The sequence below is a fragment of the Emys orbicularis genome, chromosome 1 (assembly GCF_028017835.1).
Source record: "Emys orbicularis isolate rEmyOrb1 chromosome 1, rEmyOrb1.hap1, whole genome shotgun sequence".
In the NCBI taxonomy this organism is placed as follows: Eukaryota; Metazoa; Chordata; order Testudines; family Emydidae; genus Emys; species Emys orbicularis.
The window spans coordinates 287,438,473-287,463,365 of NC_088683.1; the positions used below are offsets into that span (position 1 = coordinate 287,438,473).

The window sequence follows — 24,893 nt, forward strand, 5'->3', positions numbered from 1 at the left end:
TGGCTAGTTTGGAATGTGAGGATGTGACCGCACGCTTCTCAGCTTATGGCTGCCTCTTAACCAAAGGCTTTGGCCTAAGAACAGGGCCTCAGACTGTCACAGGGAGAGAAGGCCCTTACACAGATTCTTTCTTCTATACCTCTATAACTAGCTAAATGATAAACATATACCTAAATTCTTAAAGTATAGGCCTTTACATACAGGCTTGAATATCTATATCCTAACAGTTATTTCTGCTTTTTATAAAGGCAACTTCAGATGCAGATCTGAAAGAGCACATGGTTGGAATCATATTCAGCAGGAGCAAACTGACAAATTTACAAAAACAGGTTTGTGTAATACAGTTCTTGAGGTGTTAAATGTTTACCTTCAATTGTAACTACCGGAAAAGAGCATAATTATAAATCTTTTGTTGTTTAACATTTTTTTACTTGAGTATTTTTCATCCTTAATAGTATTTTCCATACTTAAGGCTCTGTTTCCATTATAAATTACATATTTAAAGATTTATAATTTGGCTTTAAAATTTAGCAGTGAACTGTAACTAAAAATAAAATCTTATCCTATGAACCTTCTTTTAAAATTATAGTTAAGTGGAATACAAGTTGTCCTAATGTTTACTACTAATAGGTAATGTTGGCATACCTCGTTCAATATTTCAGATGAGTCTCAGCTGCCAATTTTAGGTACTTATTTAAAATGCTTTTTCCCCTTCTCGCACCAAAAAATAAGTTTAGATTTCTTAGATTATGGACAGGGACCAGCAAGGAGATCAGGATTTGGATTCTGAAACTACCCCACCCACAATGTCTTCCGATGTTTGGATCTGTGGTTTTGTTTAGCTTCATCTGTTTTTAATTTATTTTTTTACTCAAACATAGAAAAGTGGCTATTGTGCATCTGAGGTAACTTTAAGAAATTTCTTAAGATTTTTTATTTAACTAAATTCTCCTTTCACATAGTAAGATTAGCCATTTTCTGTGGGATAAACATTATAGCAGAGATTTTCAAAGGAGCCTGAGAGGAACTAAGTGCCCATCTCCCATTTAATTTCAACAAGATTTAGGTGCCTGTTTCCCTTTTCCACCATTGAAAAGCCAAGCCTTACAAGCTTTAAAATCTTTTAAATATGTTTACTTTTTTTTAACACGTTATTGGGTAAATTATATGCATTTAATAATGTGTATGTATACATAACAATAAGGGTTTTTTATTGTCTCTAAGATTTCTTAAATATGTGGTTAGAAAAGAGATTATAAAGTGGTTTTAAGGAGGTACTCTCTTTTGGGATGGTATATGTATCTTTTGACTTCTAGTGTGTTTTCCTGGATTTTAAATAAAAACACAGTTATGTGATATTGTCACAAACTGAGTCCAGCAAATTCAGTATTATAGGTACATCTTTATCCTTAATTGCATTTATAAGGGGGAGTAATAGAAAAAATCAAAATTTTATGGGCTTTTTTGGTTTACATTGCAGTCTTGAAGGTGTTTTTGCAATTTTTTTTTTTTTTAGTTCTTACTAAGCTACTGTGTGTGTGGCATTTGTTTGGTTAGGTATGTGCTCATATAGTCCAGGCCATCCGAATGGAAGCAACCCGCGTACGTGAGGAATGGGAGCATGCAATCTCTAGCAAGGAGAATGCCAACTCGCAGCCTAATGATGAAGATGCCTCTTCTGATGCTTATTGCTTTGAGCTGCTGTCCATGGTTCTGGCACTGAGTGGTTCCAATGTAGGTCGTCAGTACCTGGCTCAGCAGCTGACTCTACTCCAGGATCTCTTCTCACTACTGCATACTGCCTCTCCCAGGGTACAGAGACAGGTGAGTGTGCTAACTACTCCTTATCTCTTGCAGTGCTTCCAGCAAAATAATCCAGTGCTAAAAATTAGATCATAATGTGCTTCACAGTACAGAATGTATGTGAACTGATTTTTGATTCAATTTAGTAGTTTGCCTCATTTCTGATTTTCATTAAACAAAATGTGTGTATAATTTTCACTGTCAAATTCAAAATGTCCTCAAATATGAGATATGAAATATTCTCAAATAAAATAAAAGCAGACTTTTGTAGTGTGACTATATATGGAAGACAGTTAGCCTTAATAGCTCAGGTTCTCACTCTGCATCCCCACCCATCTCATCCCAAAAGGTTTGCGATGCGAGCCTTTTTTGGCAATGTGAACTGCCTTATACAAAATCTACACCAATGGAAATTCTCCCCGGATTAGCACAGGGATCTAATAGTCTTTTTGCATTGTTATGTGACAGGCCCATAGAGGAGGGGGAGAATCACTTGTTTTAAATACAAAAATGTGTGCACTACAGATTAATACAGCGCAATAGCCCTCTTAATATGAAGAGAATTATTTTCTCCGTTTGTCATTTTTTTTCCAGATATATTACATAGATATTTCTAACACACAGGAAATATGTGCAAATAACATGAAGAAAAGTGCAGTGTTATGTAAAGAAAGTCCCCAAACTAATAGGCAGTTCTAACAATCATCAGTTCAACACAACCTTTAAACTGGGAGCAAGATTGGATTAAGACAATCTGGGGCCCTACACCTGCCATTAGAGGGAGCGCCCTCAGCCGCCCCTTTGCTCTGCCCTCATGAAGTGATCCTGTGGCATCAACCTCCTCCCCCAACTTGGAGTGCTATTGACAGACAGCACGCTGCCCTCTTCTAGAGAGGCTGAGGCAGCAGAATGGGGCTCCTTTTTTCTGCTACAGAAGTTATAATGGGGTCCCTCTTCCCCTCATGGATAACATGAGTGGCAGCAGACTTCACCTCTTTCTCCTAGATTGGCAGAGGTGCAGCAGGGGAACCCCCCAGGTGTCTGAGTGTACCTGCTCAGGTGGGTGGAGGGCTGGCTGAGATAGTGGCACTTTTCCTGCCACACACACAACTCTGTTTGGATGGTGTTGGCAAGAAGCAGTGAGTGTTGGAATTAACACCCCATGATATTCATAGAGGAATTCATACCACTCTGAGCCAATTCTTTCAGATTGTTTGCAGATTCAGGCAGACGTAAGTTGCACTTGTCACTTTTTCAAGCTTTTCTCCAAAATCATGAGTGCTAGAAGGTTAATTAAAAAGAAAACATGAAAGCTTTGATTCTGAAATTATTACAAGATGGTAGTTTCTTAGTGCTTATACCTTTATCTGATCCTGTTAGTGAACATAAAACAAGTGAAATCCATTTAAAAAATAGCTGTTTCAGTTGCTTGTTGTTACTTACAAAGAATGCTATCACATGGCACTATTACAAAATTATTCAAATACAGGAAGCAAAAATTTTTCTTTAAAATCTGAGAGCCATTACTTTTCATATTTTAAAATCTAGCCATACTACTTTAGACATAGCTACAGCAAAAATTATTGTAGTTTGAAAACTGAAATCCTCTATGCAAGCAGCTCTTAATGAAGAACAGTATCATAGTTGGGGACTGGTTGAGTGCTCCAGGCCAACAGCACTGCCTAATGGAGACACTCCAGGATATACCAGAGTCCAAAGGTTGCTTTCCCTAGTGGCATTATTTCAGGGTAGAATCGCTTACTGGAGAGAGTCCCAGGGCCACTTGTACTAGTGGCAATATTGCACAGTAATGTCACCCACTGGAAAGAGTCCAAAGGCCGCTCTGCCTGGTGGCAATATCACAGGGCCCACTAGCAAGCATGGGGTGGGGTAGGGGAACCTGGGCCCACCCTACTCTACCAGGTTCCGACCCAGGGCCCTTTGAAACAGTGTACCTTGATACAGGGTTCAAGTCCTGATACCCCCAAGCGTGTTCTCTGGGTCCCTTCCTACCCTTATTCCAGTCCCTCTAATGTCGTCTTCGGGTTGGACGGTGGTTCTTGTCTTCCCTCTGATTCGTCTCTAGAGTTTCCTCCACTGACAACAGCAAGTCGTCCCCTTCAGTTCCCATGGACAACTGGCTTCCCATGGCACAGCTAAGAGGCTCGACCCTGGCAGCTTGGAGCCCTGGCAGCTTCCCGGCAGGAGGTTGCTGCAACCGCTCTCCTCCTTGGGCTACATCTACACTACAGGGGGGGGTCGATTTAAGATACGCAAATTCAGCTACGCGAATAGCGTAGCTGAATTCGACGTATCGCAGCCGACTTACCCCACTGTGAGGACGGCGGCAAAATCGACCTCCACGGCTTCCCGTCGACGGCTCTTACTCCCACCTTCACTGGTGGAGTAAGAGCGTCGATTCAGGGATCGATTGTCGCGTCCTGACGGGACGCGATAAATCGATCCCCGAGAGGTCGATTTCTACCCGCCGATTCCGGCGGGTAGTGTAGACCAGGCCTTAGTCAGCCCAAACTGAGTTGCGCTGCTCCCTTTTGAATGCTCCCTCCAGTGGGAGCGTGCCCAGCAGGGGTGAGTGGGCATGGCCTCTTGGGTCCAGAGCAATTTGTTAACCCTCACCTTTCCAGTGCAGGGTTGGTACACCCCTTCATAGTCTTTGCTAGGTTTGGAGGGGAATAAGAGATTGGCTGGTTGCTTCTGAGTATTTGTACAATTTTAGGAAAGCCTACTGAATTGCTGCTCCCTTTACATCATCACTACCCTTTCTTTCTGCCAAAATCCACAAGTAATGTGGCTTCTGCTGGAACAATTTGTGATTTAATGTTAATTTTATTTTATTGTGTCACTGAAATACAAGCAAAAAAAAGTTACCTGGTTATAAGCAATAGGAGAAAACGTGGATACTGGTATTTTTGGAGTCTTTTCTCTGTTTTTGCTACACTCTGTAATACATCATACTGCATATTACAAGCTTTTATTTAAAATAAAATCATCTGTTTCTGCGAAGATGATACCCTCATGTGTAAACAAATGTGTGTTGCCCACTTAACCCACCCTTTCAGAAACTATCTTCAGCCAGAAATAGTACTTCCATTGACTTCTGAGATTTAAAAATTAATTGGCATCTAATATTAAGCACAATTTAGCATCTAATATTAACACAATATTTTAATTTTTCTGTTTAAAAATAAATTAAAAACAGAAAACTAGGTCAGTGCAATGTTAAGGCTGTATAGTTTTTAGCTTAAAATTTAAAAATCAGGAATTGGAGGAGTTAAGTTTCCAGAAGCGATTTTAACCTGGTCACATTGCAAATCCTTTGTACTTTATCTTTACATAAGAACATAAGAAAGGCCGTACTGGGTCAGACCAAAGGTCCATCTAGCCCAGTATCTGTCTACCGACAGTGGCCAATGCCAGGTGCCCCAGAGGGAGTGAACCTAACAGGCAATGATCAAGTGATCTCTCTCCTGCCATCCATCTCCATCCTCTGACGAACAGAGGCTAGGGACAGCATTCCTTACCCATCCTGGCTAATAGCCATTTATGGACTTAGCCACTATAAATTTATCCAGTCCCCTTTTAAACATTGTTATAGTCCTAGCCTTCACAACCTCCTCAGGTAAGGAGTTCCACAAGTTGACTGTGCGCTGCGTGAAGAAGAACTTCCTTTTATTTGTTTTAAACCTGCTGCCTATTAATTTCATTTGGTGACCCCTAGTTCTTGTATTATGGGAATAAGTAAATAACTTTTCCTTATCCACTTTCTCAACATCACTCATGATTTTATATACCTCTATCATGTCCCCCCTTAGTCTTCTCTTTTCCAAACTGAAGAGTCCTAGCCTCTTTAATCTTTCCTCATATGGGACCCTCTCTAAACCCTTAATCATTTTAGTTGCTCTTTTCTGAACCTTTTCTAGTGCTAGAATATCTTTTTTGAGGTGAGGAGACCACATCTGTACACAGTATTCGAGATGTGGGCGTACCATGGATTTATATAAGGGCAATAATATATTCTCAGTCTTATTCTCTATCCCCTTTTTAATGATTCCTAACATCCTGTTTGCTTTTTTGACTGCCTCTGCACACTGCGTGGACATCTTTAGAGAACTATCCATGATGACGCCAAGATCTTTTTCCTGACTCGTTGTAGCTAAATTAGCCCCCATCATGTTGTATGTATAGTTGGGGTTATTTTTTCCAATGTGCATTACTTTACATTTATCCACATTAAATTTCATTTGCCATTTTGCTGCCCAATCACTTAGTTTTGTGAGATCTTTATCTGCTTTGGTCTTAACTATCTTGAGTAGTTTAGTATCATCTGCAAACTTTGCCACCTCACTGTTTACCCCTTTCTCCAGATCATTTATGAATAAATTGAATAGGATTGGTCCTAGGACTGACCCTTGGGGAACACCACTAGTTACCCCTCTCCATTCTGAGAATTTACCATTAATTCCTACCCTTTGTTCCCTGTCCTTTAACCAGTTCTCAATCCATGAAAGGACCTTCCCTTTTATCCCATGACAGCTTAATTTACGTAAGAGCCTTTGGTGAGGGACCTTGTCAAAGGCTTTCTGGAAATCTAAGTACACTATGTCCACCGGATCCCCCTTGTCCACATGTTTGTTGACCCCTTCAAAGAACTCTAATAGATTAGTAAGACACTATTTCCCTTTACAGAAACCATGTTGACTATTGCTCAAGAGTTTATGTTTTTCTATGTGTCTGACAATTTTATTCTTTACTATTGTTTCAACTAATTTGCCCGGTACCGACGTTAGACTTACCGGTCTGTAATTGCCGGGATCACCCCTAGAGCCCTTTTTAAATATTGGCGTTACATTAGCTAACTTCCAGTCATTGGGTACCGAAGCCGATTTAAAGGACAGGTTACAAACCTTAGTTAATAGTTCCGCAACTTCACATTTGAGTTCTTTCAGAACTCTTGGGTGAATGCCATCTGGTCCCGGTGACTTGTTAATGTTGAGTTTATCAATTAATTCCAAAACCTCCTCTAGTGATACTTCAATCTGTGACAGTTCCTCAGATTTGTCACCTACAAAAGCCAGCTCAGGTTTGGGAATCTCCCTAACATCCTCAGCCGTGAAGACTGAAGCAAAGAATCCATTTAGTTTCTCCGCAATGACTTTATCATCTTTAAGCGCTCCTTTTGTATTTTCATCGTCAAGGGGCCCCACTGGTTGTTTAGCAGGCTTCCTGCTTCTGATGTACTTAAAAAACATTTTGTTATTACCTTTGGGGTTTTTTACATTTAACAACATAAAAGAAGTATATTAAAATAGAAACAGAGAAATATTTCCTGTATGCAGTGTGACCAAGTTAACATTACAGTTTTAACCTGGTGTTTTGTTTTGTTTTTTTAATTTCATTGTGGTTTTTATTTTAACCAGGCAAACCTGTATTGTATTAGAATAGGGAAATTTATTGTACTATTTATAGTAAAAGTTTGTCTAGGTTTGAATGTTTTCCAAAGGCAAGAGACTTACAAAATTAATGAAAGGTAAGATATTGGGGGGGGGGGGAAATCTCGTTTAGTATAATAGCTAATTGTGGCGACTGAATGACCTCTACTGGAAAATGTTGACTTTAATTGGAACCAAAAATTGCTGATTAGGTTTCTTTCCTTTGAGTTCCTGTAATAGCAGTTTTGTGTCTGCTCAATACTTAAATGGAGAAAATTTAGACCAACTCTAATAAGAGTATTTCTCAGCAAACATTTCTGATAGCTAGCTTTTCACATTTTGCACAGACAAGCATCAGTCAGCCCTAAGATGACCATTTAGTGCCTGGCTATTGCTTCTTACATTTCCCTACCTTCTTGTTAGTAAGTATTCTTAGTATACCACATAGTGCTTTTGAAAGTCTCAAGCCTTAATTATGAATTTATATGCTATGTTGCATTCTGTATTCCAGTGTAAGTAATCAGATTTTCAGTATAGCAGCTTTTAGTTGTATTTGCATAAGGTGCTTGGATACTTCTTTTTATTGCAGTTTTCCTATAAGTAACTGCATTAATAATAATTATGCTTGAAATTTATATAGCACATTACAATTTACAAAGTATGATACAAACATTACAAAATTCCTGAGAAAGATGATTTAGAAGTTAAAAAGTAGATTAACTCTTCTTATGAAAATGACATACCAAAATAGCTTATAAATAAGTGAAAAGTGCTTTTGAATATAGCTTTGAAAATTCAGCTATCTCCTTTAAATTTGTGTTGCTTTGGTTCTTCTGCTTAGGTCACATCATTATTAAGACGTGTTTTGCCAGAGGTGACCCCTAGTCGCTTGGCTAGTATCATAGGGGTAAAGTCTCTGCCACCAGCAGACATAAGTGATATTATTCACTCAACGGAAAAAGGAGATTGGAATAAACTGGGTATCTTGGACATGTTCCTGGGGTGCATTGCCAAAGCACTCACTGTACAGCTAAAAGCCAAAGGAACCACTATAACTGGAACTGCTGGCACTGCTGCAGGCAAAGGAGTTACTACAGTTACACTTCCAATGATTTTCAATTCCAGGTTAGTAAAAGCTATATTTTGTCAAGCTAAAGACAAACAAAAGCCAGAGATTTTAAAGTAAAATACACTCTTTATCTCTCCCTTTTATAATCTGAAAATAAATATTTGTGCCTTACTATTAGAACTATTTAATTTGACATAAAGTGTTACTATGTTGATGTAAAAAGCAGGATACTGAATAAGTGTAATGTTCCTTTAATTACTTGTGAAATATACTAAGGCATTACCTTTATTAATTTAATTTATCTTATTTATTATCTTTTGCAGCTATATTCGCCGAGGTGAAAGCCATTGGTGGATGAAGGGCTCAACTCCTACACAAATTTCAGAAATCATTATTAAGCTGATTAAGGACATGGCAGCAGTAAGTTTACATGCTCTGAGTGTTACTTTGATGTTGAAACACTTCCGATCACTGAACAGTTCATGTACTGTGTTTTTCCTGAGGAACCCTGCTTCATTCAGTGCACTGTGAATGAGGTAGAGATCTCAGGAAGAGAAAGGACAGTCTTTAGGTTAAGGCATTGAACTGGGGCCAGTAAGAATTGGGTTCTATCTCTGGCTTTGCCCACATTTTCTGTATATTGTTGAATAAGTCATTTCGGAAGTAGCGGCTCACTTTGTTCCTCATTTGTTAGATGGCCAATGTGAGACACCTAGAATCTGATTTTTCAGGAGGGCTGAGCATTCAAAACTCCATTTGAACTCAAAGGAAGTTGTTAGTTGCACAGCACTTCTGAACTGTCACTGGCAAGTTTAATTATTGAATTTTTAATTTTTGAATGTTTGACTTTGCAAATATAATGTTATTTTTATATATTTGTATGTAATTATTTTAGGCAAAGGTAGTAGAGCCACCTATTGCTAAGGTTGCCAAACACTTCCCACTGTAAGACCCTATTTCCAGTTCCTTATTACTTTGGCAAACTATGTATTACATGTATACTTCTGACCATAGAAGAGTCTTGCTCAAAGAACGTCTGCTGGGTGACTGGTACGGTGGTCCTAATAGTTTAAATGCTGCCTGCCAATAACTGTTTTCAGTGACTTATAATGGAATACCAAAAGTGTCTTTGGCTCTTGTGAGAGCTTGGTCAACTTTGTGTTGATATTCAGGTATCATCTTGTCTATAAATGAAGTTATTGTTGGGAGTCTTTTGGATATAGTAGTGTAACCGTGCCTCCATGGGTCACAACTGAGAATACCAAATTCAGGACAAACTGCTGAGAAATAGGGCAGATACACCCCAAAACAGGAGGTAATTCTCCCATGAGATATACCAAACCAGCAACAAAAGTAAACGTCTGTTTCACCACACTTGCTAACAAGATGTCAGAACAGCAGTTTCCTTAGGCATTCCAGTCCTTGTATCATCACCAAAAACACTAGACTTAGAGATGAGTGGTTTTTTAAAACCAATTTAATCAAATAAAGATTCTTCTGATCCCAAAGGACCAGCCACACAACTCAGATCTTACCCAGAAATCACGCTGTTGCTAATCCCTTTAGTATCTAAAATCTAAAGGTTTATTTATAAAAAGAAAGAAACGTGAGAGTTAAAAATTGGTTAAAGGAATCAAATACATACAATAATTGCAAAGTTGTTGGTTCAGGCTTGTATCAATGATGGAATAAACCGCTGGCTTAAGTCAAGTCTCTGGTTGCTTCCAAATCATTGGAAGGACCTCAGTCCCCTTGGTTAGAATGCTCCAATTAGTATAAGTCCATGGTCCAGAGGTTTGAGCAAGAAAGAGGCAAAATGGAGGTGTTTCCAGTGCCTTTTATAGCTTCTGCCATGTGGAGGGAAACCCATTGTTTCAAACAAACCCTCAGCATTACAGATTTCATTTTGACAGTACAAATAGTTAAAATTACCTGGTCGGTCTGTGGTGTTTAGAGAGAGATAAGAAATTTAAATTACAGATGGGGAAGTTTGGTGTATTCACATTTCTGGTGTATTGAGAATGGAGTTTAGGAGGTTAGTGGAATTACTTTTTTATTTCCTAAGGATAGCTCAAAAATCTATTTATTTCTTTCAAGTCAGATTTTCACCTTTTTTCAGACCCCTCCAGCACATAAATTATAATATAGAAATGCATGGGATTTGTTTTATTAGTTAATGGGTACCTAAGGATGGGAAGAATGTGTGTCAGTTACTATATTTTTACAAAAATTCATGATTTCCCTGTTAATGAAAAGTAAGTACATCAGTTTTAAGCCACTGGCTTGTAAATGTCTACATTACATATGACAACATTGATGAAATAATTTTATACATCAGTATTATTTTCAATTTTTAAAATGTTAATAACAGAACACCACTGTTTTACTTTCACCTGTACATGGGACACAGACAGTTTTGAAGAGTATTTATAATTGTGGTTTTATGTATTAGTTTCATATATACACTTCCTCTGTCTGTGACCTTCAGCTGTGCTGGACAGAGAGGGAGCTGTGTGTGAGGGGCCTGCTCTTTCCTGGACTCTTGAAACAAATTGCCCTTTGCCCAGCCCTCAAGGGTCAGGCTTGGAGGGTTGTTCCTAAAACTGAACTTGCACTGTAATGCAAACATTGAACTCCAATCTCTGCAAAATGCATGTGTGTTTGTGCTATTCACATGGTTTACTCTTTAAATTCATGTTGTTCCATTTCTAATGAAAGTATGAGATCAGAGTTAAAAGAGTGCAGTACAGTGTGAGTTACAGGAATGTTTTGTGGCATTATATGTTTCTGTCTGGGAGGTGGCAGCACTTTTCTTGATCGAGAGGAGGAATCGGTCAGTGAAAATAGACTCATAGACTTTAAGGTCAGAAGGGACCGTTATGATCATCTAGTCTGACTTCCTGCACAACGCAGGCCACAGAATCTCACCCATCCACTCCTATGCCTGAGTTATTGAAGTACTCAAATCGTGGTTTAAAGACCTCAAGGTGCAGAGAATCCTCCAGCAAGTGACCCATGCGCCACGCTGCAGAGGAAGGCGAAAAACCTCCAGGGCCTCTGCCAATCTGCCCTGGAGGAAAATTCCTTCCCGACCCCAAATATGGCAATCAGTTAAACCCTGAGCATGTGGGCAAAACTCACCAGCCAGCACCCAGGAAAGAATTATCTGTAGTAACTCAGATCCCACCCCATCTAACATCCCATCACAGACCATTGGGTATATTTACCTGCTAATAATCGAAGATCAATTAATTGCCAAAATTAGGCTATCACATAATACCATCCCCTCCATAAACTTATTAAGCTTAGTCTTGAAGCCAGATATTTCTTTTGCCCCCACTACTCCCCTTGGAAGGCTGTTCCAGAACTTCACTCCTCTAATGGTTAGAAACCTTCGTCTAATTTTCCTGATGGCCAGTTTATATCCATTTGTTCTTGTGTCCACATTGGTACTAAGCTTAAATAATTCCTCTCCCTCCCTGGTATTTATCCCTCTGATGTGTTTATAGAGAGCAATCATATCTCCCCTCAGCCTTCTTTTGGTTAGGCTAAATAAGCCAAGCTCTTTGAGTCTCCTTTCATATGACAGGTTTTCCATTCCTCGGATCATCCTAGTAGCCCTTGTTAATGTTAGGGATGAGTGACAAGTAATGCAGCAGTCAACCCTAAGGTGATTATTTGACACTGGCTGCTGCATTCTACATTTTCCTCCCTTCCCTCTAGTAAGTATTCCTGTTATATTTTCCCTTTCTCTTATTGCTAAGATGGAATGTTATCGCAGTTCCTTCTATGCTCCCAAAGCAAGTTCTTAGATCAGTGAGGGTTATCCACCCTTCCCCCAGTTGTCATGCTTTTTAGATGATTCTTAGTTCATGTCACTGATACCCTTGGGAACTTAATCTGCTGAGGCACTACACAAAGAGTAGGTCTACACTTGTGGCAATGTGTAGAATACAGACACTGCACGCCCAGCTAGCTCAGGTATAAATATTGGTGTAGACAGTGAGCCACTCTTTAGGTGGGTAGAGTACCTTACATTCTGAACCCTAGGGTACATATACACAGCTTTCTACAAGCCCAAGCAGTACTTCCCATGTCTACACTGCTGTTCTTGGCCACGTAGTCTCCGACTGCCGGGGCCTTTCCCCACCATAATGAAACACTTCGGCAGCAGGGAAAGGCTCCAGCAGCCTTGCCACTGCTGAAGCCTTTTCCCTCTGCCGCCCCCTGCTGGAACCTTTCACTGCCATGTGAGTTTGGATGCCTTTCACTGCAGCATGGAGCTACATGTACCCTACGTGCCGTCACAAGTGTAGACAAGGCCAAAGTTGCCAATAATTACCACATCGATATCTGAGACTAACCATTTTTCTGTATGCTTAGAAAAAGAAATAACTGGTAACTGAATAGCATTTGCTGGAGAATGCTGACTTTTTAACTGTGACCACTGTACTTTAAATTCCCTTATTTCTAGCTTCCCGTTGAGTTCCTTTAATTGCAGTTTCATTTCTACTTGATATTTTAATGAGGAAAGTGGTAATATGTTAATGAGTTTTAGAAAAATTATCTACAATTCCCTCTTTAACAGGGTCACCTGTCTGAAGCTTGGTCCCGTGTGACAAAAAATGCTATTGCTGAAACCATCATTGCTCTGACCAAAATGGAAGATGAATACAGATCACCAGTGCGATGCATTGCAACAACCAGGGTAAGGACTTTGTCAGATTTACATCAGTTTGTTGCACACATTTGATAACAGCAACATCCTACTAATGGCACTCCCACTGGTTAGCATAATGTTTGGTTCCATATGTCCTCACAGTAGTAAACTTTGTATACAGGGAACAGAAATTACAATTGCTAAGTCCTGCTCTGTATGTGAGGTGTATCCTGCGTACTCTGTGCAGGGTGGTGGTTGGCAGAGCCAATAAATATGTATTATTTTGTATGTAACAGTTTCAGGGTACTGTGTACCTCCATTCTGAAGCTCTAATTTATAACTAATTATGTACAAGCAATATGGTTTATGTAACACTAATGTATGTACAGTTTTTAATAAAGGTAAACAGCAAAACTTTTTTAAAAGATCAGTAATATAATGAACATTTAAACTTAAATTTTAAATACAGTTTTAAATGAGTTTCTCCTTCATTTATTTATCTGCCATGAACAAAGTTGAAGATTCTGTATTTTCTCTGCAACATGGATAGAATACCTCAAAAACCCGATAATAGCAGAGCAAAAGCCTTATCATTGTATGAAATCACAGAGCATTTAATTTTTAAGTTGTGTGTGTGTTCCTATGGTGTGGAGGAATAATACTATTCCACTTGGCATTCATGCAGTGAAAAATAAACACACAAAGGTGTATTTGCTAATTAGAAATATTTCCCATTGTTCAGGGCAAATAATAATTTGAAAATTCCTGTCACACTGAACTCTACTAAAAATTAGCATCGATGTGTATTGGTTGGAAGAGAACTTTGTAAATTTTAGATGATGTTGAAAATGCCTAATATTTAAAACTTATTTAATAGGAATGCATTTGCCACTGAGATTTGTAAGCCCAAGAAGTTAGATATGTAGTAAAGTTAAACAGATGTGCAAAACCCTTTTTAAATCTTTTTTTTTTCCAATTCTGAAATATTCCGGTTCACTGAACATTGCAACATTATAGATACCTGAGTCTCATGGTAATCCATGATATTTGATGTCACAGAATGATGCACACTGAGATATTGCTGAACCAGGAAGGCACCAAGAGACTTCACAGAGGGAAGGAAGGAATTTTTTACAAGCTAAATCTTCAAAGCCATACTGTGATATCTAGTCAAGGCCCTCTCATTTGACAGTATCTAGAACTGTATGTCTGGAACTGGATTCAGAGAGCCCTAACAAACTCACTGGTCTGAGAGCACCTACATTTGTTTATTTCAAGGCACATTGCAAGGCCTCTGTTAATTCAGGCTTTTTATCTGTAAGAGGAAAGTATGTCTTTTTTCGGAGGAGGGAGGGCTAAAGGATGGTGGTGGTCTCATATGCTGACATTTTCAATTTAGTGTTACTATTTTTTGTTGTTTTGAAAACTGTAAATGAACATAGGTGTATTTAATACACTTCTTAGAAAGTGTTTAATGCATGCCAAATATTTATATAGAATAAAAAGATAATTTTCTTTTATTATCAACACCAGATATGTTAAAATAATTTACATAAAATAATATTTTGTGAAACTGTTGGTAGTAAAAATATTCAACATTTTAGTCCTCAAAGGATTTTCCATATATCTTCTTAGGTAATCCTTGTTTATTCTGATTCAAGATAGTCCACATATTTCAATTTTCTTCTGTATGAAAGAAATATAACACATTAGTCAAATTGAAGAATTTTTTTGGAGCAACTCTAAGCATCCTCCACAGAATGAACAAGAGTTACCTTCTTCCTTTCATTTTTCCTTTCTGGAAATGTTTGCCTTCAGTTAAACTAATCTCTGAAGCTTGGTTTGAGAGACTTTCAGCAGAAAAAATGCTACTCTTAGAATCATAGAATATCAGGGTTGGAAAGGACCTCAGGAGGTCATCTAGTCCAACCCCCTGCTCAGAGCAGGACCAATCCCCAACTAAATCATCCATGGATAGAGGAAATTCATTTACTCTGTCCCTTGGGCTTTCAACACTCCAAACTATTATTTTATGCTCGTCTCAGGTTCCTAATATTCATAGACCACGAATCTCCATATTTTTAGGCTGTGAAGAGCACTACTCAGCAGCAAAAAGCCTCTGGAAGAGCTAAACCAAACTTTGTGTTTAACTTCACCCAGGGACATACTATGTTTCTGAGCCTTTTCTTCTTCCCATAGTCCTCTTTCATTTTAAAAATAAATAAATAAAATTAAAATCTTTTGTTGAAACCTGGCCCCATGATGTGGCTTCCAGGATTGCTCCTCTAACTTAAAAATAAAAAAGTTAGATTAAGCAGTAAGTACCGCTAAGTGACATCTTTTAAAACTTCCAGCCCAACCTTTCAAGGCTGAGGTAACTTCATCATTGTAATTCATGTGGCAAAAGTATTTTATACCACCCAGCTGTTCTGTGAATTCCTGCTGTAACTTTAGCTTGTTTTTTCTATTGGTATTCTTTATCAGCAGTGTATACTGACATTCTCTATTTATTTCTGTATTATTCCGTAAGTGTATTGACAAAGCTTGTTCAGTTTGGCAGTGGTTGTGCTTTATCTACCATGTTTCTCTACAGCGTACTATGATTGATTTGCCTTCTCTGCCTCTCTGTTGTATAGTTAACTAATATGTTAATATAATTTTAAGGTGGGAGAGATGGGTTAGTCCCAAGATTTGCACCCAAAAGTCAGTAACTTTTATTCATGTGCCTGACTCTCTCTATGTGATGTGGTAGAAGAATCCATACTAAGTGGATTGACCTGAAAAGAAGGCAGTTGAAAATTGTGTTTATTCCTAACCATGAGAATTACCTTTATTTTAGTCTTTTGTGTCTACTTGGAATATTTCTATAATTCAACCCTCTCTTTCAACAGCTCTGGTTAGCCCTAGCATCCCTGTGTGTGCTTGATCAGGACCATGTAGATAGACTGTCTTCTGGAAGATGGATGGGAAAGGATGGACAGCAAAAACAGATGGTAAGACTTCAAATTCAAGATATTTTTTTCTCTTTTAAACTTGGATTGTATTGGATTTACTTTTCAAACAAGCAGTAACAATGACAAAGATTACAATAGCACATGATATGTAGAATAAACATTCTCAGATTTCCTCACGAGGTTATACTAGCCAGACGATGTTCAGAAAGTGGAACCCAAGGGAATATCCAGGAAAAAGGAACATATAATATGACAGCCAATATGTAAGATCAAATAGCAAAAGGTGAAAAACAAATACATTCTTTAAATACATCAGAAATAGAAAAGCCTTCAAGAGAACTGGTGGTTCGATTGGCCCACCAATGATTAAAGGGAGCAATTAAGGAGGATAAGGACATTGCGAAGACTTTAAATGATTTTTTTTTGCACCAGTCTTCACTGGAGAAGATGTTGGTGGAGACACCTACCCTGGACCTACTCTTTTCTGGTAGTAATAATGAGGTATTGTTAGAGCTGAGTGAATGATATTTCAGTTTGCTGGTTTGAGCCACATCTGAACTTTTTCAGAATGTTTGGCCAATCAAAAAAGTGGGCAAAAAGTCCATTTCAGGTTGAACAGAATGTTTTGTTCAACCTGAAATGTTTTTATTTCTGTGCATTTTAAAGGGCCAGAGTCACAAAAGAGAAGGAGGAAGAAGTGCTGGTGTTCCCCCTTATAACTTTTAGCCCAGTGTATTCTGTGGGGTCTCTCTTAGTATCTTCTGTTGAAGCTGTTCCACTTTGTATAAATAATTAAATAGATAATGGAGCAGGAATTGAATTTGGCTCTCCCCACTCCCAAATTAGTGCCCTAACCACTGGGCTATAGGGTAATCTAAGGTGGGTTTCTTTCTATCCTGTTAAAGCTGTTCCACTTTGTATAAAATACCTGAATAGTCATTGGGAGTCAGAGTGAGTGTGAGAATGACCCTATTGCCTGGTAATTAGGGCACTCACACGGGAGGTGGGAGACCCAAGTTCAAGTCCTTGTTCTAATGACAAAGGCTTTGTCTTCACTACCCGCCGATCCGGCGGGTAGCAATCGGTTTATCGGGGATCGGCTTACCGCGTCTAGTGAAGACGCGGTAAAATCGATCCCTGATCGCTCTGCCGTCGACTCCGGAAATCCACCTCGGCAGGAGGCGGCAGCGGAGTCGGCGGCAGCGCGGCAGCGGTCGACTTTCCCGCGTCCTCACCGCTAGGTAAGCCGACCTAAAATACGCAACTTCAGCTACGGTATTCACGTAGCTGAAGTTGCGTATCTTAGGTCGGACCCCCGCTGTAGTGTAGACCTAGCCTAAGTATATTATATAAAATGGAACAGCTTCAGCAGGAGAGATTAACTGGTCGTCACTTAATGCAAGGCGGTTACATATTTGTTAATGTGGACACCGCACAAACATTTGTTAAAGGACACAAAAAAGGATTGCTTTCTGCCTTTCCAGAACCTGACAGCAGTTGTCTCTTCTCCCCTGTTTTTCCCCACGGGAAAGTTAATTGGATTACAGTGCAGGCTCTTTGCACTGTTCAATGGAGACAGACAACAGGGCGTGGGGAGTCAGAGCTGGAATCTATCTTGCAGCTAGGAAGTAGGGGAAGTCAGAAGAGTAGGCTTGTGAGCTAGGCAGATGAAGAACTAATCCAGCAGTCAGGGAGAAGAGCTGCTGAAGTCTGCTTCCAGTTCCCCACTCCCTTGCATACCTAGCTGGAAGGAGGATGTGTTTGTGTTGCAGTAGAGATGGAAATGGAGAGTGTTTTATAGCAGTAGAATAAATTAATGTTACAGTGGAATTTAGGGTTTGTTACCATGGAATTTGTTCACATTGTACTGTGGAATAACCTACGCCTTGATTATTTATCTTGACCGAAAAGGCAACCTATCAGGGGAGTTAAAGGTAGATATTGTGCCATTTTGATGCACCTTTGAGGGTTCCCCATCATCAGTTTCCATAATTTTTTTCTATCAAGTGTAGCATGCTCCCAAAATTTGAGTAACACGTCAGTTAGCACAGCAAGACCTTTGTCTCACTCTTTTTGAAAATAGATTCCTAGACATTTTAGTGATGAATATGAGCTAATTTTCATTAAACAAAGCAAATCTGGGATTGGATGCATTACTGCACTTTTGTTTCTTACATTTCTGACAGGCATAACTGTGTTTAGATATTGATCATTTCAAAGTTGACAATTTATAGTCTAAAACAAGTTCAAATTGTCCTGTTTTAATTTCCTACTTTCCTTTATGGGACGCCCACAGGGAGAGGGGAGTTGAGGGAAGCAGGTTTAATGTATAGGGAATTATTCCACTATTTTTCTTCTTTATTCAGCCAATGTGCGATAACCATGATGATGGTGAAACCGCTGCAATCATTTTATGTAATGCCTGTGGGAATTTGTGTACAGACTGCGACAGATTCCTTCATCTCCATCGACGAACGAAAACTCATCAGAGACAGGTAGAGTAAACAAACACACCAAGTAGTACTCCTGTTCTTTTTGCGGATACAGACTAACACGGCTGCTACTCTGACACCAAGTAGTGTGCATTTCAATAGCTTTTTTTTGTTGCTGTTCTATTGATAAATCAGATTAGAAAAGAGTTAGTGGTAGTGAGTAATAGATCTACAAACTGTTCTCTGTGCTTTCTAAAAGGGATGGATAACTTTGCATTTAATTTTGCATTTGATTCTACTTGATTTTCTTGTCCTTAAAGAATGTTATTATGGGCTTATTATGGTCAGCTCCTAATCCCACAACCCTGGCTCATAATCCCCATCTGTTTCCTTCTTTCCTATTCTAACTTCATTGAATTTCTCTGGAAAAATCCAAGAATCATTCAGACTTCCTTAACTAAAAATCCATCCATTACTCCCTCAGAAATGTTATGTTTACTTCTCCTTTCACCAGGGCTAGCTCCAGGCACTAGCAAAGCAGGTGCCTGGGGTGGCCAATAGAAAGGGGCGGCACTCCGTCTGTTGTTGGGGCGGCAATTCGGCAGCGGGACCTTCGCTCCCTCTCGTCCTTTTCGGCGGCAGCTCAATCGGGGTTGTTTTTTTTTTTTTTTTCTTCACCGCTTGGGGCGGCAAAAAAGCTAGAGCCGGCCCTGCCTTTTGCATGGAGTCCATGCCTATGAACAAAATTAATTGTTTGCCCTCTTTGACACCCTTTCTGCTCCTCAGTCCGTTCCCTCTCAGTTTAGGGCCTTGCATACTTTTCATGACTTTGTTATAGCTCCCTTCGCCCCACCTCCCCCCATTCCTCACTTCCATGCCCCTTGCCCTATTTCCTTTTTTTTCCTTTACGCCAATCACTCACTGAAAGGCTACTCACCTATTCTTCACCACAAATCTCTCCATCCCATCCTGATTTGTGAGCACCATTTCCCCTGCCCTCATCCCCTTCTTTCAAGCGCCTTTTCTTCAGATACAAGTGTGCTGTAATATTCATACTGCACCACCGACAACCTTAAAAAAATAAATTGTTCTCATTGTATCCCCTGATCTTTTGTATATCTGTCTGACTTATCTTGCCTAGCCAGTTCACATTTCACTTAGCCAAAATATAGCTCCTTCTTTTTCTTTCTGTGCCCTCCCTTTGTTCTCCTTTCTCCACTGCTGTTGACATCACCTTCTTCCTGTTTTTCATGTTTGCAATCTTGGTGTCACCTTTGATTCCTTTTCCTTCTCTCCATACACCTATGATGCCTATGATGTCAATAAATCATGCCATATCTTTCTTCATTTCAAAAATTAATCCTACTTTCTATACCAATATACCCATGTCAGCTCCTTCCATGGCGATTGTAATCACCACCTCTCTGGCCTCCTTGGTGCCATATTGCTTCTCTTCCAATTTGTCCAAAATGCCTGCCAATCAGACCATGTTACATCTACATTCATGTTTAAATTTCTAATTCTCATCTTCAAACCCTGCAGAACTACACTCTGGCCTCTATATTGTGGATATAAGATCTTTCATGTTCCACCTCTCCCCCTTCTCTCTACTTATGATGGCAGCCTCAACACCTCATTTTTCATTCACCCACTCCTGTCTTTTGTGCCTTCTACCATGAAAGGAACAACCTCCCAGTCATCATCACCCTCTCCTCCTGAATATCCCTCTCCAAGACATATTCCAGCATTTTCAGACCTAGAATTTGGTTCCTAAACTCTTGTTTTGGCACCAGTAAAAGTGTCCTGATCTTTAGAGTCCCACTGAAGTCAAATGGAAGTAGAGTTTCTCACTTTAATTTATTTACATAACTATGGATTTAAGAACCTAACTTTGGACCACCTGGATTTGGAAATTTAGCTTTTTCTTCCATGAGCCCCCACAACTGGAAAACAAAATATTTTTAAATCATTGCCTACGGTTTACTTTTGTTCTAGACTGGAGACTCTTAAGGCAGGAATTATTTTGAAATATTTACTTTACATCACTGTCATAGTCGGTTTTAACAAATAATTTGTCATGGCCAATTTTTAGCAGGTCACAGATGATCATGGTGAACAGGGCAAACATCATGGGAATACTTTTATTTAACAAAAAGGCAAAAGTTAAAAAAATATCTGTACTCAAAAATAACATTTTTCTACTTCTGTTGCAAACAAGAACAGTATGTATTCTGTGATAGTGAGAGATCTTATATATACACACAGGAAGGTTCTCTCACTTTCATTACGATAGTATATGTAAAATCAATTCAAGCAGAGCCTTCCTAACCAAGAAAGGCAGAAAACCAGAAAACTGCATGAAGTCCTTTTGGGGTCTCGCTATCTAATTGTAATGTACCTGGGAAGTGTTTAGTTACTACAGTGATGGGCATTATAAGAAACCTTAAGACAGAACAGTTTTCAACATATTTGTTGCCATACCAGAGCCTACCTTTTATAAACCTACGCTGATTTTTTAGATGTAAACAATTTTACTTTACACAAGAGGTTGTAGGGTAATTTAAGGCCTCCTGAAGTGTAAAGCTTTCACTGGGAGTCTTCACATCATTCTGGTTCTTAGCATAGCTGTGTTGCTTTTCAGTGTTCTTGTTTTCTTTGTTGACTCTTTGGCCAATCCAGGTTTTAATTTGTAGCTTTTACCCTTCAGAGTGTGTTCCAAATCATCATATCATCCCACTCCTTGCATGCACACAAATTACAGAATGTATAAAAGTCATATTTTTAAAACTTGCAATACAGACTCCATAACACCCATGAGAATTGCGACAAAAAATGTAAACTTACAGGTGATACCAAAACTAAAGTTTTTTATTATTGCTTACTGACTCAGCTTTTTGTAAGAGTACTATTTAATACCCATATGGTTAAACTGATAGGTATTTAAAGAAGAGGAAGAAGCTATCAAAGTTGATCTTCATGAAGGCTGTGGTAGGACCAAACTTTTCTGGCTCATGGCACTAGCAGACTCTAAAACTATGAAGGCTATGGTGGAGTTTAGAGAACAAACAGGTAAAAATCAGATATTTCTTGTTCCTTACTCATCCTGATTACTTTTTCTTAAGCTTCTCCAAAAGATCAGTTTCTGGAAATGTTACTCTCTGAATCTTTACATTAATGCTTTATTAGTTCTATTATTTAAAACAAAGGACTGAATCCTGGCAAATTATATATTGCCTTGGTGGTAGCATGTTGGTGGTGCTTTGCAACACCAAGTGGATGCTTGAGTTTAGAAACATTGTAAGCTCTGGGGCAGGTACTCTGTTTATGTACAGAGCCTGACACAATGGGATCAAGATTAGGACTCCTAGGTGCTACAGTAAAGTAAACAACAACAATAATAATTGGATATTTAGCTCTTTGAAATGCTAGAATTTTTTAAATGGGGGATTCTTGAGTTGATATTACCACTCTTTATCCACTCATGCAACTCCCACTTTCATCAAAGGGAGTACTACAAATTGAGAGTAGTACCCCATAAATAATTGTCACTTGTACTTACATTTGAATGATTTATAAAATGCTTTTATTTTCTTTTGAGGAAGGTGGGCACACCATATAGAAAAGAACCTAATCTATCATTAACAAAATTGAGTTGGGTAATTAGAAAAATATATAAATAATAGTTTCAGTACCCTTGAACAATGTTAATGCTAATTTCTCCAAAAACAAACTTTTTCCACTGCCCTAAAATATAAACACTTCTAAATTACCCATAGACTTAGTATTGTGATGACTACTACTAGAAAGAAAAGACCACAACAATGCTGAGCTGTGGTCAGTGTCCAGCTTGGCATTTGGATAGTCATTACATTCCAAGTATTGTGTTACATTTACAGCGCATTTGGGTGGTAAAAATACAGCCATCCCATAGCCCTTAATTACAACCCTTTTCACAGTGATCAGAATGTTCAGATACGTTGGCCTCTGTGCAGCATCTATAATAATAAGAAAAGCCAGCTGTGTACCTGCCTGCTTCCATATACTCCTTTTATGGTCACAAATTAATAGGAAAGATGCTCCATTATCTTACCCTTGAGTGATGCGCTGAACAGCTGAATTTTAACTTTGATAGCATGGGGTTGGAGGGGGGGTCCCAAGAATCAGAAGTACTTTATCTTTCATTAGATTTAGTAAAACAAAGAAAAATATATATTCATGCTGTTCCATTTCTCCCTTCCCTCCTCAAGGGATGTTGTTCCTTTCATTGTGTTTAGTGGTCTTTAAAGATGAAACTGATATTGCTTGTAAAATGTAGTTCCCCATACGCTAGTTTAAGCTTTGGGAATGCAAACATTTATAAATTAAGCAGGACTTGGAAGATTTCCTGCTTTCTTTCTCATGTAACTGACATGACAAATACTTGACAAACTCCCCTTTTGAAGGGGAAATATCATTTCGTAAGAATACAAAACACCTAGTAATGTAAGAGAGAAAATAAATGAGTTGAAATTCCAAATAAGGGTGAATCAAGCTAGGATTAATAATTTTTGTAATCAAGGCAGTTCTAGCTAGGTATGAGATCAAGTAAATAAAGTGTTCAGCGTGAGGTAATTAAAAAAAAAAAAAACAAAGCCTTTCTCTCTCCACTTTGGCTGTAATTTGTCTTAAATTGTAAGGTCTTCAAGACAAGAAACCATCTTTTTTACATGTACATAAGGTGGCTGGCACACTTTTTTTAGGTGTTATCACATTAATAATAATGTATTTCTGCCAAAAATTTGCAGTATTTTTCATATCCTTGTGTTGTGTTTAGTGGTCTTTAGAGATGTGCGATTCTATGGTTACTTGCGAAAATCCCATGAGCACAGAGTTCTTCTAGCTCATGCATGAGGCAGTTTAGTCTAGATTCATTGAATTTCCTTAGTAATTACATTTTTCCTGCTCATTTCATGGGATAGTTAAGGCTACTATTAGTATGTTGGTTGATAATCACTTCATTTTGGTAAATTCTGATTTTTGGTTTGTTTGTTTTGTGGGCTTAGGCAAACCAACCACCAGCAGCTCTGAAGCATGTCGTTTCTGTGGTTGTAGGAGTGGAACAGAGTTATCAGCAGTAGGCAGTGTCTGTTCTGATGCAGATTGCCAGGTATGTATACAAACCTCACTTTATCTCATGAAGATGAAATATTAGTATATAGTTGAGTCTACAACCAGCAGTACAAGATAAAAGCTAAAGGCCCTGTCATCCAAATAATTTTGAATTGTGAATAATACTTACTTACTCTCCCTGCCAATTTGTATGGCCTTCTGTTCTCATTTTTCTTATTTTTTAAATGTTTCTTCTCACCTCTGTTACTGTGAACTGGAAAGTGACTGATTACACAGGGTAAGCCGTGAATCTAACCATATAAAAACTGCTAACAAATGCACAAAATATGTACACAGGAAGAACAGAGAAAAATAGTTTAAGGTTCTGTAAAGTGTGTGATCAAAAGTAATTTTTCTTTAAATAAAGTTTCATTAGGGTTCTGCTGTTCAGGTGTCACATAGCAAAAGCAAATTAAAACATCTGTTTTGCTTCAAAGTCCTAGAACTCAATGTATTCCTAACTATACTGATGTCTGTATTATACTTAGACAATTATTGTCACTGCTCCCTAACCTGAGTTTTCATTGCAGGTAGAAAGACTACTTCAAGAAGCAACAGAATAAATATATTGCAGTGTACAAAATGATTCTTTGATTAGAAAAAATGTTAATTTAAGAATTCCTTTTTAATAGGAGTATGCTAAGATAGCTTGTAGCAAGACTCATCCTTGTGGTCACCCATGTGGAGGTGTTAAGAATGAAGAGCACTGTTTGCCGTGCCTGCATGGTTGTGATAAGAACGCAACAGCTCTTAAACAAGATGCTGATGACATGTGCATGATTTGTTTTACTGAAGCACTTTCAGCAGCACCAGCTATCCAGGTTTGCCTTTGTTATTTAATAAATGAACTCTATACAACATTGTTAAATTTTTAAGAGTTTACAATTTCCTTTGAAGGGATGCATTTTTAAAAGCTTCAAAGAGTACGTAATGTCAGTGTGCAGAGAATCACATTGTGTGTCTAACACTACTGCTCTCTCAATTGGTTGAGAATGCAAATAGGATCATTTTGGTGTGTACATTTCCTCTATTTTGAACATTGTGTTTGTAACTGAAAATCCACCTCACTTAGAAGTATTTTTTTTAAGTGTTTTAAATCACCACCCTTTTCTTCCTTATGTACCACTCTTTGTATGCAAGGGACAGATCATATTAAAATTGTGCCCATTTCTTATACAAGCAATTTGTTACATATTCCAAAAAAGGGCATATGCATAGACCTTGTAGAGGGGGGGTGTAGGTTGTATGTCTGAAGATTTTACTGTAGTTAGTATGCTAACTTGGTCACTTTTGATGATTTCATATGTCCAGTGATTAGTGTTATGCAAAAGTTTCAGTTTTGTAACTGATTTTAAAGGCCATTAATATTCTTTCTTT

At 38.5% G+C, this 24,893-nt stretch overlaps 1 protein-coding gene across 1 annotated transcript in view; it reads left to right on the plus strand.

Annotated features, from left to right (window-relative positions):
• Positions 1–24,893, plus strand: part of MYCBP2 (MYC binding protein 2) — a 419,800-nt gene that overhangs the window by 383,902 nt on the left and 11,005 nt on the right. Inside the window, exons 72-81 of the mRNA XM_065413662.1 lie at positions 249–329; positions 1,558–1,824; positions 8,095–8,378; positions 8,646–8,742; positions 12,911–13,030; positions 15,874–15,975; positions 18,303–18,431; positions 21,305–21,437; positions 23,411–23,514; positions 24,149–24,337. Of these exons, the coding sequence (XP_065269734.1) occupies positions 249–329; positions 1,558–1,824; positions 8,095–8,378; positions 8,646–8,742; positions 12,911–13,030; positions 15,874–15,975; positions 18,303–18,431; positions 21,305–21,437; positions 23,411–23,514; positions 24,149–24,337 (1,506 nt within the window). The remainder of the gene's footprint in view (positions 1–248; positions 330–1,557; positions 1,825–8,094; positions 8,379–8,645; positions 8,743–12,910; positions 13,031–15,873; positions 15,976–18,302; positions 18,432–21,304; positions 21,438–23,410; positions 23,515–24,148; positions 24,338–24,893) is intronic.